The sequence below is a fragment of the Chamaea fasciata genome, unplaced genomic scaffold (assembly GCF_029207755.1).
Source record: "Chamaea fasciata isolate MVZ Bird 193981 ecotype frontalis unplaced genomic scaffold, bChaFas1.0.hap1 SCAF_8, whole genome shotgun sequence".
NCBI lineage: Eukaryota > Metazoa > Chordata > Aves > Passeriformes > Sylviidae > Chamaea > Chamaea fasciata.
This window is the reverse complement of record NW_027094093.1, coordinates 15,511,264-15,532,812: the sequence shown is the minus strand read 5'-3', so window position 1 is coordinate 15,532,812 and position 21,549 is coordinate 15,511,264. Positions and strand designations below refer to the sequence as shown.

At 41.7% G+C, this 21,549-nt stretch overlaps 1 protein-coding gene across 2 annotated transcripts in view; it reads left to right on the top strand.

Annotated features, from left to right (window-relative positions):
* Window positions 1-257: 257 nt before the first annotated feature.
* Window positions 258-21,549, top strand: part of UBE2E3 (ubiquitin conjugating enzyme E2 E3) — a 55,310-nt gene continuing 34,018 nt past the window's right edge. Inside the window, exons 1-3 of one of the 2 annotated variants that reach the window (XM_066189815.1) lie at window positions 258-445; window positions 1,765-1,967; window positions 4,137-4,187. In XM_066189815.1, coding sequence (XP_066045912.1) covers window positions 1,774-1,967; window positions 4,137-4,187 — 245 coding nt within the window. In that variant the 5' untranslated portion in view covers window positions 258-445; window positions 1,765-1,773. Of the gene's footprint in view, window positions 446-895; window positions 916-1,764; window positions 1,968-4,136; window positions 4,188-21,549 lie in introns of those variants that run through there. The other variant, XM_066189816.1, reaches the window with a different exon arrangement.

The following is a 21,549-nucleotide window of genomic DNA, read 5'->3' as shown; positions in this document are numbered from 1 at the left end:
TGCGCGCCCCCCGGCGGCCGGCAGGCGGGAGCGAGCGCCCCCTCTCCCCTCCCCCGCCCGCCGGGAGCTCCGCCGGCGGCCGCGGGCGGGCGGGGGAGCCCGGGCGGGGCGGGGGGAGGCCGGGGGCGGCCGGGCCCCCTCCCCGCCTCCGCTCCGCGGCGCGCGCCCGCCGCCCCCCGCCCCGGCCCCCCGGCCCGCCGCGGGAGCCCGCGCCGCAGAGCGGGGCCCGCCAGCGCCACCCGCCGGCCGCGGGGCCGCACCGCGCCTCCCCCCGTCCCCCCCCTGCTCCGGCTCTCAATGTTCCACACTGCCCGGCCACAGAGCCGCCGCCGCCGCCGTAGAGCCCCCCGGCCGCCTCCGTCCCCTCCTCGGGCGCCGCGGGCCCGGCCCGGCCCCCCGCCATCCCGCCCCTCCGACCCAGCAGCGGGACAGGACGCCGGCGAAGGTAAGGGAGCGGCGGGCGAGGCGGCCGCCGCGGCGGCTGGGCGAGCGCGGTGGGGGGAGGCGGGGAGGAGGCGGGGGGGCTGGTAGAGGAGCTTTGTTCTTGTTTTCGGCGCTCGCTGCCTGGCGGCGGCCGGGGGCGCGGGGCCGGCCCGAGTTCACGCCTCACTTGGTGCACACGCACGGTGCGGAGCGGGGCCGGGCGAGCCGCCGCCGCCGCCCGCCGAGCCGAGCCGAGCCGAGCCGAGCCGAGCCGAGGCGGGCTGGCGCTCCCCACAAAGCGCGGCCGGGCGGCCGCCTGGATCCAGCCCTGCCGCAGCTCCCGCCGCTCCTCCTCGGGCCCCCCCGGCCGCCGGGGCAGCCCCCTCCTTCTCCCCCCCCCCCCACCCCCCCGCCTTTCCCGATCGGCGGAAAAATGTCGGTCTGCCTGGCGGAGCTGCGCGGGGAGCGGCGGCGGGGAGAGCTGTGCAGAAGGTGCAGTTTGAATTATGCTTCTTCCCCCTCCGGCAGCTCTGTGGTGGCCAAATGCAGTTCTCGCTGCTGGCCATGTAAATAACCGGGGCTGCTGCTACCCCAGTGGCTTTAAATGCATCGTGGGGCTTTTCTCCTTTCTAAAAAAAATGCCCTACTACCAACAAAAATCCAAACCTCGTTTCACACCCCCCCCCCACCCCCCCCCCCCCCGTGCCAGCCCTTTAAATGCTCAGAGCAAGTGTACATTTCCATCTGAAATCAACCCAAGTGTTACTGGCAGTGTATTTTCTCGGAGAGAGGGGAAGAGGGGGGATCTGGCGTTTAGACCCAATAAAATGCTCTGCTCCAGTGTAAATATTTACAGGTTATTAGTGACTTTTTAAAAAACATTTTCAGTGAGGTCTGTTATTTACAGTGTGTCATAAGTTATTAATGTTCATTGCCTAAGTACCCTGCTAAATCTGTCTCATGCCTTAGAACAAAGTCGACAATTGGCATATTGTTTAAAGTATGAAAAAAATGCGAGTGGGTTTAAAAATTGGAAATATCTGTATTTTCAGAAGTGTAAATATTGCTTTGTAGCTGTCAAACTCCAGCCCTTGGGTATGAGACAAAGAAGTATATTTTGATTAATTTCTCACTGAAGCCGACTTGCCACCTATTCAAAGTTTTCTGGAACTTGGGGAATGCCAAGAGAGTCTTGCCTGTTGTATGAACTCTGCTTCTTTTTTTCCCCAAAAAAGTTTCACGTGCTGTCCAGTGATAGGCAGAGGTCAGTGGAACTTAGGGAATGACGAGAGAGAGTCCTTCCATGTGTATTAATTCTGCCTCTTTTTCTTCCCCAAAAAGTTCCCCACGATGTCCAGTGATAGGCAGAGGTCAGACGATGAGAGTCCAAGTACCAGCAGTGGTAGTTCAGATGCTGATCAGAGGGATCCGCCTGCACCTGAACCTGAAGAGCAAGAAGAACGAAAACCCTCTGCCACCCAGCAGAAGAAGAACACCAAACTATCCAGCAAAACTACTGCTAAGCTATCTACTAGTGCAAAAAGGTAAAGGGGAGAGTGAAACATCCTGCAGTATTTCTGCACAGTGTTTGGAGTCAGAGTACTTGCACTGCACTTGTCAGGCAGAGGGATTCTTGTCAAACTGTGTGGAAGGGAGTGGAACTATCGACTTTGGTAGTACAGGAGCCTGCTAAGCAGTGTTTTAATTAATCCAAGTCTTGTTGGGGTAACAGTTACGCAGACTTGTCCTGTGTCTTTAGAAGAGTTGGTACAGAACTTGGTACCTTACAGGCTGACTGGGATGGGGGCACCTAGGTACATTTTTTATTTGCAGCATGTGTGAGAGAGCTTTGGCACTTTTTCTGAGTTAGGTTTCCATGCCTGATTGGTATAGGGTGGAGTCCTCGCGGAGTACTTTATTATGGTCTGTAGACTGATGACAGGTCTGTAGACTGATGAGTGCTCTCTAATTAAAGAAGTTGTAAAACCCCAGTGGCTTCTCTGGGCCTTATGAGAGCTTTTCATGATGATGCACAGGACAGCCTTACGCACCTTGAAGGAATGGGTTCATTCTGCTGTTCTCTTGGGAGAAACTTAGGTGAGTTTTCTCCCTTAGGATCTGTGGATTTAAACCATGACAGTCTACAGGCAGCCTCTACCTTTAAGTATGAGACTCTTCAGAAATTTTGTTTAGCTACATTGGTTGCACTTTCATTTAAGCTTATTGACAGTCTGACTCTCAAGATGCATACTCTGGTAATTTTCTCAAAGATCAGCTGTATGAAATACTCAGACTTTAAATTCTTTAATTCCAGCTGTCTTTGGAGATGAAACATAACTTTCCAGTCCTTTCCCTCGAGCTGCTTTTTTTTTTTTTGCAAATATCTACAAGTATCCTGTAGCAAGAAAAGTTGTAAAATAGCTGTAGTAGCTTCAAATTTTGCTTATTCAGCATGGGTGTTGTAGTTCTGACTTTTAGGAACACTTTAGTAATTTTGTATTGGACTTAAACTTAGTAAATAATTTTTGAAATATGTTAAAATTGTTGCAGAGAATGGCTGTGTGACTTTGATGACTTTTGAGCTTGTTAAAGAAACCCTTTGAAATAGGTCTGGCTAAAGAGAAAAAAGTTTTGCTATTACTGTGTAGCACTTGTAATTTGTTGTAGCTTGTCTTTATTTGACAAGCCTGAGATACATGTTTTTGGCTCTGAGTTTTCCCATCTTGTCTTTATTTCACTTAATTGTTGCAAGTCTAATCCATGCATCTCACATAGTTCAGCAGGGTGGCTGAACTTACTGGTATTAATGCAAGGACATCCAGAGCAGTTTCTGTTAGCTCAACTTCTAACACCTGCTATTTGCATGAAATTCACAGTATTGCTCATATGGGTCCTTTTGTGAAGAGAAGTCTTACTTGATATTTTTAAGAGGAGTTTAACATGGGTATTTTGAAATTGCACCTTGTATGTACCTGAGGAAACTTAAATTGACATGAAGTTTTCAGTACTCATTTTTCAGACCTTAACTCCTTGTGAATATTTGTAATAGAGTAAAGTTATCACAGTTTATTTCAAGTTATTGTATCACTTTTTATCACATAGATACAGCAACTGTATAGGGTTGCAGGAGGAAAGGCAGCAGAAGGTATGGAGAGAAGCAAAGTTGATCCAGAGAGATTATTCCGGTAACAGAGACAGCCTGGCAGATCTGCAAATCCATTTTTTAAACACTCTGCAAAGTAGTAGGTAAAATATTGTGAAAAGAGTGTATGTGCTGCCAGCACGGTTCACTTGAGCCTCAGTCACAGGTCCTGTAGCTCTGGTTTAAAGTCATTGTCAAATCTGCCTGTGCAGGCTCCCCCCCCCCCCCCCTCCTCATTTGCATATTAGCTTGAAAAGAAAATCTCCCTGGTAAAAAGTGCTCGGATGTGAAAAAGAATCACTTTTCTGAATAGTTGTGGGAATTTTCTACCCAACTCAGCTGTAAGTGTTCTGTTTACATACAGCGTGGAGCAGGAAAAAAGCTGCAAAGTTTCTCAGCTGTGGGATTTGGTTTATGCCTCTGAGAACAAAGAGGAAGCAGCCATGTTAGCATTACTGAAGGCAAAGCCAATCTTGCATTTAACTGCATGGTGGTAGAGGGCAGTGTAATTCCCTGATTTATTCTATAGACTATCTCAAATGCTTTGTGTCTGTTCTCATTTCACCAACAGAATCCAGAAGGAGCTAGCTGAAATAACCCTTGATCCTCCTCCTAACTGCAGGTATGTAATGGCTTCTTAAATTGTGGTCGGTGCTAGGAAATTAATATGCTCAGGTTAACAAAAGGCAAAGTTAGCGTTTATGAAGGGTGACTGTTAGACAGGAATTGCATACAGCAGATTGAAGGAGCATACAAAACGTTTGGAACTGAAGTTTGATATTTTGTCTGCTTGTTGGAGTGTAGTCATTAATGATTGATGTACACAATAAAATCTATTGTTTGTTGTTCATAGCTGGTCACTGCCTTCTCAAAACATTAATTGTATGAATGTCAAAATATGCTGAAGCTTTCAACTTAATGTCTGCATGTAGTTTGAACTGGGTTTTTGAGTGCTGAGTTTCTAGAGTGATTTTCATTCTGAAGTAAAAAACTGTATGTGATTTTTATATGCTTTCTCTTAGTATGTTGTTTAACAGATAAACTGAAGTATTGCCTCTAAATTTATGTGTCTGTTGGTCAAAGTTGTAGTCTCTTGATAAAGAATATCTTTAAGGAAGTTCCCAGCTTGGGAGGCACTTCTGTTAGGTTTTACAAAATGAAATTTTAAGCATGGAAGACTGAGTGATTTAGTTTTAAAGTGATGGTTTGGAACTGAAGCACTTGCACTTCATCTGTAGGAAAGTTATATAGCACACTTAGCTGATTTCTTTAAAGCTTTTGCATGTTTTACTTTTGTTTAAAAGATGTATAAAAATTCTCATTAGCTGTGAGCATCCAGTGTTTAGATTTGCAGTAAAGCTAGCTTTAAATGACGTTGCTTTCATTTGAGGCATCTCAGTATGATTTCTGACTGGAAAGTATCTTAATAACTCGTGTAACCATGAGCCATGTATGTGTTTTAAAAAAAAAATGCTGGAAATGCTTTCTGATTCTGTGTTGGAATTGTTTGGCTTTTGAATAGTTGGAAAGGTTTGGTGGGTGTTTTGTGAATTTGATAAAATACGGGCTGTTCTTCTGGCTCACTAATTCATGAGCACAGGGGCTAAACCAGAGCAGTGTTTTATTGAATTTGTTGTGAAGGCATCTTGTCCTGAGGACTGTGCTGTATGTTGCCTGTGGCAGTCTGATGTATATGCATGCATATAGGTCAGTGTCTCTGTTTGTTTAGGATTTGGTGTTTTGTTTTGGTTTTGGTTAGTTTGGTTGTTTGGTTGGTTTTTTGGGGTTTTTTTGGTTTGGGTTTTTTTTGTTTGGTTGGTTGAGGTTTTTTTGGGTTGTGGGGGTTTTTTGGGTTTTTTGTTTGTTTGTTTTTTTGTGGGGAGATGGGTTTGGTTTTAAGTAACTTATTTAGATAACTTCAAAGAAATTACTGGGGTCTAGTTCTGTGTTGGTCCTTCACTTTGCATTTGTACCATCAAAGGGGCCTGGTAGAAGAGAAACGATTTAAATGAAATAGAACCCTGACGCTTTGCTTACAGTTGCCAAAAGGATAATTGTAGCAGTTTCGGGTACATCAAGTTACAGCTTTTAGAAGAAGAAGCTTCCCCCTTCACACTCTGCAGCACTATCTGATACTTGGCTCCCTGGGAAAGTGTGCTCTTCTCATATTTGCACAAGAGTATTGCAGAGCTTTTTGCTTGCGAGCTGGTACAGCCAGATGCCCAGGGATGCTGTTGAGAATGATGAAAACCCCCCAATGTGTCTAAAATTATTCAAGTTTCTTTCCTACAGAGAGTAGGAAAACATGTTATTTTTTGCCAGTGAGGAAGTCAATGCTTCTCTTCCCATAGGTATTTTTAACAGGAATTCAGTGGATTTACTCAGTAACACCTTTATGATGAGTGTATTTTAACCTTTTGCAAAATAAAAAGCATCTACAAGAGAAACAAGCTTCTGTGACAGGAGATCTGAGTTTTCATGATAACCAGCTTAATCAGAGTTTCAGTGCCCAAAGTATTTACTGTTCCATCAAAACTGAGTTGTTAGAAGGAGCCTTTCTGGTACCAAGAGGTAAATACAGCTGTGTGTTGTGTGCAGAAACAGTTGACGCTTTTACTTTCTTACAGGGTGTAGTAGTGTAGTAGCGCAGATTAGGCTACCGACACACAGCAGGTTGATGACACCTCTGCATTGCTCATCAAGCAGCAGAATGCTACTTATTGCATTTCTTGTGAAAGCAGAAGAATTTGTAAAAAAAAAAAAAAACCAAACCAAAACCCAAAACATTTAAAAACCTGGATAATTTGGGCATACTCGCATGTGCTTTAAAAAAAAGACCTTGTGTCTAAGTTCTCCCAGAAACAGTTTTGCATGCACAGTTGTTTCTCTTCCAGTTCTAGAGCACACCCTTATCATTTGCAGTCCACGTGTTGCAAGCTTCACAAGAATACAACTGGCAACTAATGCTCTTGGATGCTGATAGTCCTTCTGGTTGTTCAGTTACATAAGTAATGAAAAGTTAGCAATTTTTAGAATGCAGTAACGACACATATAAAATGTTAAATGTTGCTTTAACAGGATACAGTACAAATGCTGAAGATTATGTTGAACTCTCTCATATCATGTTAAACACTGATATCTGCTGCCACTTCTCACCTGCCAATGCAACTGCCCAGAGTCATCCCATGGGAGTGACCCGAGGCTGATTAAGCTACTTCAAAATGACACTGACTGGTTGCACTGTGATTCTCCTGCAAAAGAGGTGTAGATTTCCCCAGCAATTACTTTTCCTGCAGTCATATCTATTGCTCTAACATCTGCTTTATAAAAATGCCAGTCCCCCAAGAAAACCCTGTTCTTGGGTAGGCTGAGCATGCCTGGGCTGCACATTAACTTCTGTTTTAGACACTGGGATAGCAGAATGACAGGCACAGTAAAACTGACTAAACAGTAGGTTTTTTGCTTGCCTGTCTCAACAGTAAAGATTGATTTCTGATTCTGTTAATTGGACAATGAACTGTTGAAAAAATCATGTTGTCATGTATCATGCTGTCATGTTTGTGAGCAGAGAATACGAGCTGCATCTTGGGGGTACCAAATATAAAACTTATTATATTCATGCTGATAGCTTTACTCTTTAGCATGAAGTAGTACTAAATTCCTGTGATTTTGATGTGATTTTCAAGAAAGATAAAGCATCAAAAGCAATAAAATTAAATTCAGTTTTTGGCCACCAAAGATGTTGGAGAAAAATTAAGTGCTGCTTTCAACTCATGTTTTCTTCTGGCCCACAGAAAAGCCTGAAACAAGTCAATTACTGTCCCAACATACACCTTAGCACTAGGACACATAGGTAAACTGAGGACAGGTATCTGATGCCATTTTTTCTTTCTTTTGCTAGCTTAACTTAAAGCTGTGCTACTTGGTGCAGTGTGTTGTATTTAATTTCTTTTGTGCTTTTAATAGCATAAAGCAAAGCTAAAAAGATCTTGGCCCTATTGCTCCTAGGCAGCTCAGTTTCAAGCCATGGCCAAGCACTTGTACATACTTCAAGGTGTGGAAGTGTGCCAAACCCCACTGTTACAGACTCTCAGGTAAATACTGCAAAGGTTATGCACATAGTGCATGGTAAATCTGGGCTGCAGAGATGCTGCTAAATAGGTTTGACATATCTGGAATAACTATTTTCATCTCATAGCGAAAAACTATTTAGATCAGAGGTCACTGTTCTGTAGTTGAGGATCTGTCTGAGGCTGCTGCTGTGACCTGCCCGACTTGGAGGCTGTGGCTCAGGTGGTACAGGGTGCTGCTGTCTCCAATGCTCATTGTATTTCCTGGATTTTAGGGCTAGCACAAGTGGGGCTGTTCCCAGGGGTGCTGTGATTTATAGCAGGTTCCTTTAGCTGTTCCTGGCTGCCCTGCTGATCTACAATAACAAAAATGTGTACTCACAGTTTTCTTTGCTCATTCTTCCTCATTTCCATTCCTAAATTAAATATTGTTCTTCCTTGTGGAAAAGTTTTTGAAGTTCAATTTAATAACACTCCTGTCAACTTTGTTTATAGTTTACAGTCGATTTTACAACAAATCCACTTCAGTGTAAACTTCGCAGGAAATGAATGCAAACATGAAATTCAGTGTATCCACTCAGAACTTAATTCATGTGGTTTAAAAAGTGGTGAGTTGAAATAGTGTATTTTTCCCAGGCAAGTGAGAGAATGTAAGTATTTCCTATCCTGTACTGTAAATTTGCTTTAATCTCTTCTTTTTGTTAAATTGTAAATCAGATATTTGAAAGCATGTGGTTAAAAAGAAAAATGTAAAGTGGAAAGGCCAGGCAGAACACATGCCTTGGAGCACTGGTCAGAGAAACAACTTGCTTTCTTTGTAGCTGCTGGGAAATGGGACTTCATTGCTAAGGGAAACCCCAAAGGCTCCCTGCTCTGTCTCATCCTTTAGCCAGTGAGTGCTTGACCTTATAGGTCTGTTGGAAAGATTTTCCTTAATAGGGATTACGATAGTGATTCCTATTTATTTTCAGGCATTGTATGCTAATACATACTAATGTATTTCTTGAGCAGTACTACAAAAGGTGGCAGTTGATGATTTTGCTGTTCGTAGCTTTTCCAAGACTTGCAAATAGGTTGATGGTTTATGAGTAGTTCATTTTGAAATTATGTATTTTAAAATAACACTCCAAAGTATGTGGACTAGGAACAAATGGAAGCAAGACGTGTAAGGGGTTTGTTTTAATACAAGATTCTTCTGCTCCCTGAGAACTGGATTTGTCCCTTTCATTAGTGCCACATCTTGGGCTAACTCCACCCTGGAGAGTGTTGCCAACGCCAGGGTCTGGAGTTTGACACCAAGAAGAATGCCTGCATTCGCCCTGGCAGGCGAACACTATTACTGCTTCAGTTATGGACCCATGAATCCAGATGTTTGTAACTGTTGGACTGTGCTTGTTATTCCATCAGTGTGGGAGCACTGCAGTGTGTGTTTAAAGCAATATTGTGAAGGGATTCCTCAGACCATCAATTTAAGCTGTTTCAGTTGAGCTGTCTGAAACAATGAGGAGCAGTGAACAATTGTGCTGGTGGTGCAGGCTTGTCCACGTGCAGAGGTAGCGCCGGATTTGAGCTAAAGCAGCCTTGTGTTTGTGAGGAAGGTGCTGCAGCTAAGCTTGTAGAAGCATTCCTTTTGTTAACGTACTCTGTCTGCAGTAAGGTTATAGGCAAATGTTTACTCTGCAAACAGTTGTGCCTGTTGAAGATGTTACTGCAACAGCTGTGGTTTGCTCCAGTTCTGCCACAGAGGTGACTACTCCAGTCAGAAAGTGAAGCAGATTCATGTGATTACTCTGTAATGCTCCCCAGGGAGGGGGAAAAAAAAAAAAAAAAAAAAAAAAGGAAAAAAAAATAATCCAAGTTTGCTTAAATGGTTTAAATAGGTGATTCAAATGAACTGTGCTGGGTTTTTCCTCTCTCCTCTCAGAGCAGGCATTATTCACACAAAGCTTTTTGCCACACACACCAGGGTACGAATAAGCCAATCCATTCCTTTGTCTCTCAAATGTAGTAAGTTTCCATCTCCCCTTTGTCAAAACCAGGCATTCTGTTGCTTTTATGAAATCAGGAGTAGAAAGAATATATTGCATGCAGTCAAATAGCAGGCCTTTATACAGTAGCACAAGTGTGTGCCCATCTTCACGTGCATGTTTTTTTCTTCCACTCAAGCTGTTGACTTTTCAGGTTGGTGTTAAGTCCCCCAGCTTTGTGTTTATTCTGTTAATTTCTAGTTGGACAAATGTCTTCATAGGTACTAAATACTGAATCCCACTGAGAAAAAAAAAAAAAAAAGTCAGTTTTTCTGGCTTCCACTTCTGCAGTGAAAACCCAGTTGTGAACACTAAATGGTTCCTTAGAAAGGAGCAGTTGATTAAGTTGTTTGAGAGATAGTTACGTTAAGACTATGTCCACAAATGCTTGTGCTGAAGTTGAATGAGCAAATTTTTTAAAAAATCACCCAAACACTACTTTATAATGTATCTTGTGACACTTACATTATGCTTCTTATTGTCTCTCCCTGCCCAGCACTTTGTCACCACTGACTGCAATAAATGCATTCTACATGAAAAGAAAGCTGAAGTTTGCAGAATGGTTTCAAGAATACAACCCACACAATTTTTTTCTAACACTTCCTTCCCTATACAGAAGTTTGCAGTTTAAAAAATACAATGAAGAGGGTTCATGGCTCCTCTAAAAGCATATTTGAAGTAACTCTCAAGTGAATATTGAAATTCTACTTGTTAGTATTGCCCATCACTGATTTATCTAGAATTATTTCTCCTAAGCATTTTCTTCCCTTCTCCTTCTTCCTTCATTTTTCTAACCAGAAGGCTATAGAGTGGTATAATTTAGCACAGCAATCAGAAGTCTGGTATTTTTGTATTTCTGTCCAGTTGTAGTAACAACCTTTATGTTACAGAGTGGCTTTTACCTTATTTGCTGGCAGTGAGTGAAACTGCTTAAGGAATAGGGATGATGCAAATTTAGAAAGGCATTTCAGTACATTTAGGTGTTAACTAGAACCAGAGTGCACTGTTGTTTCATATACTTTCATTTAAAAAACACAATAGTGAAAGATTGTGTAACTCCTGAACATTTTGAATTGTGAGAATATTTAAATTAGTTTCTTTTCAGTTGAGACTAGATAACAGATCCTCAAAATGCCTCAAATTTGTTTTTTTCCCCTCTGATAGTATTGACCTCCTGCAAGCTATAAACCAAGGTTTTTTATCAGCCCCCACACAGTGAATTTCTCATGCAAGTATTCTTGTAACTAAGAGAGGGTTATGCAACACAAATCAACGTATCTACTCATGGGAGTAAGTTTTCATGCCTGCAGATTTGCAGGTTTGACACTTGTGTGAGCAGTGTCCGCAGTACTGTCCTGCTCTGAAATCTGTGTGTTAGTCCAAACATTATACAGATATTTCACTAGTTTTCAATAGAAATACTGTCAAAATGAACAGAAAAATGGAATTAATGGTTGTCTACCTACTTTAAAGTTGCAGAAATATTTCAAACACTTTTCATTCAGCTACTGGTGTTAAAGAGCTGATGCTCATTTTGTCTTGAGTTTTATCTGGAAACAACAGAAAAGCCTGACCAATTTTTTAAACAATTCTTTAGGTATTGTTGGGCTAAAATTTGTGGAAAATGCCAAGTAATGGGTCTTAGAGTTAAGGACAAATCTGTTTTTTGGATTTGTGTAACTGTACAAAGGCCCTTCAGGCTCTGTGATGAAACTGACTAAAATATGCCATGTATATGGTTTTTTTTTTCCTTTTTACGTTCAAACTGTGCATTGCTCACCACTGCCAGCCTGTCATACTTAGTTTGTGATCAGCAGTATGTGTGGTAAGGTCCTAGCACTGAGTGCTTTCCCCTCAGACTGACTTGTCTCTGTGTATCAATTTCTTTACTATTACAGACTTGCAACACCTACTTCAAATTCAATTTAACAAAGTGCAAATACAAAAGAATCAGCTAAATGGCATCAAACCCTTTATGTAAAATGACCTGATTCCTATAAAACTGATCTGTGGAGGTTTCTTGAAGCTGGTGTAACTCAGATTTGCATAGATGTGGAACATTTTGGGATCAGGAAAAATACTGTGAGTATATTCTCTGAGTTCAGGGCTGGGTAGGCAGGAGCAAGGGTATCCAGGCTGGGGCATGTGTACCATTAAGCTCTCCAGCAACTGTGCTGTTCCTTTACGTTGATGCCTTTCTTTGAGCCACTAACATGTAGGTGATAAATGAGTCCTAGCCTGCTTGCATTAATGTGGATGAATTTTCCCTGTGCTGAGAGTGTGCTATACTGTTACGTAGTTCAGAACTGTGTCTGGAGAAGTTGTTAATTTTATAGCACTTACTGTAAAACAGACTGGGCAGACCTTTCAGGAACTCATATACAAGTTTAGTTGTCAATGATTAAACTACCATTGTAAGCATTGCTTTCAGAAACAAAGGAGGGATAAGATTTTTTTTTTGATGAAACACCAAAGTGACCTATATTTAGCAGTGAGTCACTTTCAAGTTAGAAGAATCTGTAGAGGACCATCTGACAGTCCCTAGTATTCGATGTTTTTCTTATTGGCAAGGATACTGGCCTAGAGCATATAAATACTGCATTTGGAGTTAACAGTGGGGACAAAAGCATTGTAGGCACATTGGAGGACAGGACTAGAATGCTGAGTGATGGGGGCAAATGTAGGAAGTGACCTTAAAAATATTGTGTAATTTAATAATGAAAACTGCAAGTTACAGCACTTTAGTAGGCATAATCAGCTGCACAAATCCATGGGGAAAAAAAGTCTGGACGAGGAGCAGTTCTTCTCAATAGGTGTAGCCAGTTTGAGGATCATGTGCTTCGAAGGAAGGAGGAAAGAACGGAAAAGATCTTCGGATATAGAAGAAAGTTGTGGTGCAGGAAATAAAGCAATTGTTGCTAGTCCAGCTGGTAGTTATGAAAAGCAACTTCAGTTGCCATAGTGAAGACCTAATATTGATGTAGGAATACCTGGACATAAAGGCAGCATGCAAAAGGTGGTGGGGTCTGCATTGCCAGAGGTTTTTAAGAAACAAGGGACTGACAGGAGCAGTTTAGATACAGCTGATTCTACTTCAAGGAGGAAATTGACTAAGTGACCTCTTAAAGACCAATTTGGCCAGACTAGCGTTTATACTGGATTTAAATTATAATGCTAAAGGAAAGCTTGTGGGGAAGTGATTTTTGCTTCATTTAAAAACTGTATTTTAGTCAGGGTTTTGTAGTATAATCACCCTGGAAATATACAGGTGCTATGATTCCAAGCAGCATCAACAATTATTTAAAAAGTCACTGGAAGTGCACAGATTTTATCCTCTTGTCAGTCAAAAAAAGCAAATGTCTTGTGATTTTTCCACTGATTTGTTCTTCCACTCTGTCCCCCTCCCCCCTGATTTTGGCTTTGTTTTAATTTTTTACCTAATCCTGCTTTAATTGCAGAAAGTTGTCACCTTCTGCTAACTAGAAATAAACTAGGCATGTGTCCTCAGTTCTCCAGAAGTGTGTCGCCTTTGTGAGAAACAAATAGCACAGTAGATCTGCAGTAGATCTTGATTTTTTGATACTTTATACATTCTGTGCTTGGGTTCTCTGTGTTTGTTCCACAGGCACATAAGTATCTCTAACACTGAGCTAAACAAAAGCAAGGGGCATTTTTGTCCTTACACAGAGGCAGTTTGCAGTAGCTATGCAGCACTAATGCATCTTGCCCAGCACCCCAAATAGATTCAAGCACATCAGAAAGCAGTTGGGTAGTACTGTCTGTGACCATGGATCCTGTCTCGAAGCACCCTCTGGAATCAGGGCTCAGACGATTGTAGTGAAAATGTAAGCAGCCTGGCAGGTTTCCAGCTGATGAGTTAATGCTGCTATAAACTTGAGTAGTTCCTCTCTGAGGCATGCAGAAGGGTGCAGGCGCTGGGAAGGTAGCCAGCAAAGTCAAAGAATAGACAAGCAAAGCTAAAGACCAGCCTCAGGGATTCACAACGAATTGTCTTGGAGGTGAGTTCCTCCCTTGCCAGAAACCCTTCCTGTAGCCTCGGTGGCAGGGCTGGACATCAGTAAGCAAATTAAGGTTCTCATTCAGTGCAAAGCCAGCTTGCCTTTTGGGAGCTTGTTTAAAACAGCTTGAGCAAAGGTAGCCGTGGCCAGCACTCGGGCCACTCTGTGACTGGCTGAGCAGTGCAGGTGCTGCAGAAAGCCGAGGGTTCTCTATCAGTGTTGGCTCAGTTCATTGAGCTTGAAGCTGCAGAGAGGGGGTTTAGGTTTGAACTCAGGTTATCGCTTCACTCTGAAGCCTAGACATGGAAGTCACCAAAATGTGACAGAGTGAATCAGTAGAGCATCAGCTGGTCAGATTTCACTGGACAAATGGAAACATGGGTGCTCTCCTTTCTGTAAGGGAAGGCTAGTGGCAGTGTTTATGCTGTAAATGCTTTGAGCAGAGTGGGTTTTGAGGGGTTGGGAAAGTGTTTCAATAGCTAGCTATGCAATAGGAGTGATGTTCAGCTGATGGTGGTTCTTGCTGTGAAGGCTGCTATTGCAGCAGACAATGGGCAGATTCCTCCCCAGATACACCTTTTCTGACAAAGGACCTGTCTACCCTGTCCCCACTGCCTAGTGTTTGGTAGCACTTTAGCTGGTGTTTCTCCTTCTTCCTGGTGTCCCAACATCCAAGGCATCATCCAGGCTGGAGGATCTGAGGGACAAGTGAAGTGGTGCAGGGACGGTTAGTTGACACAGAGCTCTGTGTTGTCATTGTGCAGGATACCTAGGGCATATCTGTATCTACTTCGTTAATATCAATGGCAAAAGCTGCAGTTGGACGTTACAGTCTTAGCAATATCTCCCTCTAGAGACACCCCGAGGGCCCAGAGAATCAACACCCTTATGCTAATATCTGGCTTTCTGTTCAGAGCTTTGGACTTGGAAGGAAAATAATGAGTTTTGGGTTGATTTCTGTAAAGTTAATGCAAAGAGAGGTCTTAAGAAAGATCAGCATTCACTGAACACACTAAAGCTGTACTCACATGGAAGCAAATCTCAGTGACCTAAGTTACACAGCACAGCCCACTGCACATTAAGCATCTCTCAAGTGATATACATTCTTATGCAAAAAGTAGAAATACTGTAGAACCTGAAATTCTATAGGCATGATTAAACATTAATTTGAGAGTGTGATCTTCACATGATAAAGTATTTGAAGCACAGTCAGAGCCTGAAAAAGTGTTTCTTGTAGAGATTTTGTATGATACCCATACAAGTTTTATACAGCCAGGTATAGCTCCACGTTTCACTTCTTCCACAGAGTCTTGGATTGCTGGGATGGTGTGAAGAATTGCAGTAGAAACCTGGCTGCTGTGTATTTTGAGTTTGGTTTGCTTCTTCCTTGTTTTTTTTAGAAGTCAGAATTCCAGGTGGTATACTTAGTTATACCAGAGCAAACACACTGCAACTTGGTTGTTTTTTTTTAAAGGAACAAGTTTCTGAAGTGAAAGGGACATAATCAAAACAAAGCAGTGATTTGTTTGATAATACAGAGTAAGAAACCTTAAATAGATCCATATGTGGAGAAGTCGGTTACTTTCAAGATTCTCTGAAAACAAATGCAGTGAAAGCATTTTACTTTCAAGTGTTTTGTTTGCTTTATTTTTCATGGTAATACTGCAGGCTAGCATTATTTAAGGTCTTTGTTTTCTGTTAAACTTGCTTGGGTTTTTTTGTTTTAAGAATAGAAGAAGCAAAATAATTTCTTATCAGTTAGTAGGCAAGCTAACAGGAGCGGCTGTCGATGCTACAGCAGCTATTGTAGGCTGAGCCCCATGTGGTTCTCCCAGATATAAAAAGGCATTCTGGCGAAATTCCTGTATGATCACCAGTGTGCCTTACTAGAACTTTGAGCAGGTGGGGTCAGGGATGGAGGACGTGGAGAGCGATGTGAGCTGTACTACTCTGATAAATGAATTTTCATCCTTCTGGATGCTGTTTATGCTGTTTGCATTGGCTCTGAATTTCTCTGCAGGCCCTGCTTGATATTTTTGCTGTAGATGGCTACTGCCTACTTTTCATTCAGGCAGGGACTGTAAGAGAGATTTTGATAACTCTGGGGTTTTTTTTTCCTGACAAATGCAAGTTGGTGTGCTTAATTTTTCCTTACTCCCAGATTCTGACCTTGGAAAAATAAATATAAATAAAATCTCTTATCTGGATTGTCAGACTCAGCTGCGCTTACACTCTCTTTTTGTTTTCAAACATGCGAGTAAGGAGACAGGAATGACAGTGAACACACCTCTCCCCACACCTGAGATAAGCTGGATACCTCCCTGCTAAAATCATCCATCCAGGCTGGGCAGCTTTCCAGTAAAGATGACACGTGCCCACCAGTGTGATAGCAGCTGGTTTCAGGAGGCAGGAAGATAAGAGTGCTGTTTGAAAAAAAAAATGCACCAATAGAAATATCACTTTGGTTTTCTGCTTCTTGAAAGTGTGTGAAGAACAGGTAATTATGAGAGACTGTATTGCCGAAGATCCTAGTCCAAATCCATTTACGCCTAGAAGAGTTCCATGTTTGTTAACTTTGAAAGAGCCATTGGCTTTTGAAACCTGAAAAAAAAAAAAGGCAACACTAAATTGTGCAGTGAGCACTCCATGCAGTGCACTGAATGTTATTTCTGAAAGTAATTCTGTTGATCTTTTTCTGAAGTGGATGGCTGATCACAGGCTGAGGGGTCAGTCCTGGTTGGCTTTGCAGTCGATGCCATAAGCAATGCTTGACGAGTATCTGAGAGATGCTGTGCTACATCTGCTTGTGCTTTCCATATGCAACTCTCTGTTCCCTTCAAAGTCATCTGGCAGAGTGCAAAGCACCGTGAGTCATCCTGGCACTGCTTGAGTGTGTAACTACAGTCTCTTAGCTAGGTGCAAGCCAGAGCCTGGCTTTTATCCAGTTTGGATGCAGAGCAGGACACAGAAACACCCCATTGCGCTGTTCTGTCCTAGGTGGGTGGATAAACTGCAGTATGAAATTGCACCAGCTGCATGTGTTGCTAAGAGGCTGAAAGCTCTGTTAGGAGTGAACACGTTCCTGGGTCACCCCAGCTCTGCTCCAGAGCCAGCAGTGCAGCACTAGGCCAGGGCACCTCTTTCTCCTGCCGAGGAGCCGTGCCGGGCCCAGTGTGCGGTGGTGCAGCCGTGGGCACTGCACCTCTCAGTTGGTCAGTAGTTTCTCTGAGGTTTTTTCTAGCCTCTGGAGTTTTAATGGTGGAGTCTGGGTCACCACTGGAATAGAAATTTGGGCAAAAAGATTTTCCTGAGGGAAGTTTGAAAGACAGAAGCTTTACTATAAAACCTTTCTATTCTCATTTTCAGAATCTGCAGTAAGCTGTTCCTGATATTATTAATTCTTCTGGCAGGTAGAGTTAATTTATGTATTAGTCTTCATGCTGCTGTATGAATTACAGATTTAATTATGGTCCAGGTGCTCAGAGCTTTGCCGTTCTTCTATATGTTAAATATAAAGAAAAAATAAGTCTGAGTAATTTTTTGGCTTATTGAATAAATGTAAACACTTGGAAACTGTGCCAGAGTATAAATAAATAGAGGATTTACGTTGCAGAGAATGTTATTATCTACTCCAGGGTATTCTGCTTTGTGGGGCGGATTAGTGCTTTGCATTATACTGGGGCACACCTTTTTGCAGCTACTACTCTATGCAGCAGAAGATTAAAAAGTTTTCCTATAATTCCTTGTCTTTCCAAATTTTATTTTGCAATTACAGCTCATTACTAGGGCCAAAGGTTGATTTGAGTTAACATAGCCATGACGAGAAACACTCTCTGATTCCCTGATAGGTGTAAATAACCTACTTGTACTCTTCTTCTGAGCTGTTCAGTCTTTCTGCCTGACATGGTTTTATTCAGTCCTTGAAGGTTCTCGTACTGCAAAGCTACTTAAGTGTGTTTGTTTCTTGTCCTAAACCAGTTTTCCATCCTACCTTCTCCTAACCTATATGAAAATTTAATTTTTGATTGCAATTTAGTTCCATGAAACTCTTTCCATAACTGTCTGTTCACACTCAGGCTGGATACAAGATCCATGGAAAATCCCTTTTTTTACTAAGATTTCATGCGATATTTGGGCAACGGGCAAGTATATGAGGTATGTTAAATAACTGGGACTTCTCCTCATTCCTCTTTTGTTTCTACATTTTTAATTACTGCCTTTCTGGTTTGTAGCCCTGAGTCAGAGAAAGCCCACCTTTCTCACCTTTCTCAGGAAACCCTGTGTGTGTTTAAATGCTTTTCCAAAGGGGGTGTGAATTGGCCTTGTTTCAGCTGCCACTGAACATCACTTGACAGAGCCTGTGGGATAATATGCCTGTGTGACTGCTGCAGAACTGGGGGCAAAAAAAAAAAAAAAAAAAAAAAAAAGACTTTTCTTCTTTAATATATTTCACTATTATAATATGCCATTTATGCATGCAATAGTATGAAATTTTCGGATGCGGGTCAGCTAATTTATTCTTGCAGTTGTCCCCTTATGCTTCTTCTAATTTGTGGGTCAGAAAAATGCCATGATTTCATTTTTCTTTTGGGCGCTGCAGCTGCCCTCAAGAGTCTGCTCTCCCTTAGACACGAATAACATATTTGATGCATCTCCTGAGGAAGCAGCCAAAAGTGCATGTTCTGACCTCATCTTTAAGCCTTTCCATTTCCTTTACTCACACTTAATGAAGTTACTATCACAGCCATTAAAGATAATTTTGTAAAAGTAGATTATGTAATTATTGTAGTTGTACTGGTTTTAGTATAAAGTCAAGTATTGATTCTGATTCTTTATTTTGGCCCAGTGTGGCAATGCCATTTTGCTCTGATTGTTGGATTTGGAAGTCTTTTTTGAGGTGGCTAGGGAGTTTGTTCTGAGGAAATCCAATGGTTTAGAGCACTTTGATACTTTTGTTAGAGAAAATAAATTAATTTACATTGAAGAGACCCTATTTTAATGTCTCAAAAGTTTTTCTTCTGTCTTTTTGATGCTTAATCAGGGGATCATTTACAAAATTTTTGCCGCTATCCATCACGTCAGTTGTGGTTCACTGGTGTTGATGCTACGGAGAGCTGTGCAGTTGTCTTTTAGATATCACTGGTGTGAATGGATCTGCAAGTTGTTCTTACACTTTTTGTAAGCTCTCTTGATGCACTGCGCTGTTTGATGGGGGAAGCTACACAGGCAAGTTCTTTACTTGAATGCACCTCTAATGTGGTTAAGTTTAGAGTAAGATCTGGAAGTAAACTTTTCATAGGGATTTTCCTATAACAGAGCCTAAATTTAGCCTTTTTTTATATGAGCATAATTTTAGATCATGAAGTACCTACACTCTGTGGGAGGTTAGTGAATGAATGGACTGGGGGCTGACAGTGGCTTTCAAGTCCTTTTCTCAAGAAGGAAATGCAATTTATGTCAGCATGTTCATTTGATGGAGTTCATTTATAGGAGGCTTTATATAGCTGTTGGCTGTTAACTTAAAACCATGTCTTCATTTGCTACGTTTGTTTGTTTGTTGTGACCTTAAGTTATTTAATAAAACATGCAGTGAAACACTAGTAAAGCTCCTGGACTTTGTCTTCCAAACAGCTGTTGTCAGTGTTGAGGTTCTTCATGTCTTAAAAAAAAGTCATTTTTGCTTATAGCAAAAGTATGATTTTGAAGAGATATTTACTCTTCATGTGTTAGTGTGTATTTTTCTTTTAAAACTGAATTATATGAATTGGGCCTTTTCTGAATGTTGGAAATCGAATCAAGTCACTGTGACTTCTGGAGACAGAAATTCTACTAAATAAAATCCTTACTAGTATAAAAAACATTCAGAGAAACATTTCAAGGGAGTGCCCACACTTTTCAGATTCCCTTTGTCTCTGAAGGCCACTGTGGGCTTGACTGCTGTATTTCTGTGTCTGTGGTAAGTAAGTGCATAGAGTGGTGCTGTGCATGAGACAAGCTTGGCTTGGCACTGCTGAATTGTCATCAGGCCGCTCTTGTTATTACTCATAAACTGTGGTTCACTGTAAGCACTCTATAGATGCTCCCTATTTAGTGCTCAGGAACTCTTTCCTTGGAAACTGTGTGCCTTTTTAATGTGTCATGGCTCAATTATCACATTCATTTTGGCTGCCAAAATAGCCATATATATTGTCTAGCAAGTGACAGCCTGGGCCTTTATCTCTTTCTGGCTGTTTGCCAGCTGTTTAATTGCAGCCCTGTGTTTGCTGTGTGTCACATCTTGTGGTGTTCTATTATACCCAGCTAAAACAATATTTTGAAAATGTTTCAAATGTAAACTAATTGTGAGACTTTACATCCTGTTATTTACATGATCTGCTAGGAATGTAATGTAGGTCACTTTCCCCCTACAAATACAAACATTTGTACCTCCGATCATCTTACGAATTTCCAGGGCAAAGAGAAGACAAGATGGAGATGCAGAAATGCTATCTCGTCCCCTTGAGAGATGTAATTAAAGCTGTACCCTTGCCATGCAATTTTTCATTTCTAGTTTCCAAGACGTTTTTAAAGCCACTGTCTTTGTTCTGCCTTTAGAAAAGAGCAAGCATACAGAAACTGAGCTGCGATCTCAAAAGGAATAGCAAAGCCTGTGAGCCATATTTCTGCCCAAATGGATAGTTTGGGTGAAGATGATGTTGGGGTTTGCATAAATGGCGTCTCAGAGAGGCAGAGAATGCTGCAGGTGCTGTACACAGCACGTTTGGTTTGGCAGCCACCTGCTTTCCATCGGGAAAGACCTAAGGCAGGGCTGGCTGTGTGTCCTGCCACCCCAACTTACCTGGGAGATGGAGCCACTCAGTGTGAAACCAGGATATTGGAGGGCTAAGCACTGCACAGCACTTAGGTGTGCAGGGAATCCTTGGGCTAAGGATGAGTTTTACCTACCTCTCTTTGTACAGATATTAACATCTTGCTCGTTTTTTCTCTGAAGAGCTTTTATCTTGAGAGTTTCAGCTCCTGGATGGATTCCTATGTGGTGCAAACTGCTTTAGCTTTAAGAGCAATGAAGGTACATTAGCTAACAATCTTGGCTATGTAGATTTTTTTGGCAGAAACTTTGTTTTTCCACTGCTTTAAGAGGAAATCAGGATTTGTTCTATTGCTTGTTTAATAAGAAGAATAACTGTTTAACAAGAAAGACATGATAAAACTCTTAGGAAACAGCTTTACAGTTCAGAGGAAGACAGAACAGAAGAGCACTTAAGAAAAATCTCATTTTTGTGCAAAACACTAAATTTATAATTAAGTAGTAAGGATTAGGTTTAAAAAAAAGAGAAAGAACAAGTTATGCTGTCGGCAGGACTAGATCTACAGGATTTTTTTTCTTCCTAATGGGAGGGGAAAGGATCCCATGTAGCTAAAGCCATAGAGCATACTGGAAGAGGTTTAATATTAAAATGGGCTTTTTTAGAAAGAAATAAAATCTTTAAGAGTGCTCATAAACTTTCTGAAAAATCCCATACTCTGTGAGGATAATATACTCAAGCATGTGCACATGTGATTTTTCTGGTTAATCTACTGGAAAAGTTGTGGTAAATAACCACCTTTTAACATGTCTTTTTGAGAAGCTGACCTGTTAAAGTAGGGTTACAAAGTGAGTATTCAAAGGTATTTAGGAGAGAGTTGTACATAAATGGGGCGGCTGGAGTGAGAGTGGTTGTGGCAGTTCTGTTGTGCTGTCACTGTGTGTCTTTTCAGGAAATGCATCAAAACAGTCGCTACTATCACTTTTTTGTAGCAAGATCTGCATAATTCCAGTAGTTTACAATGTGACCAGTCTATCCAGTGTCAAAAAAAGGCCACTTTGC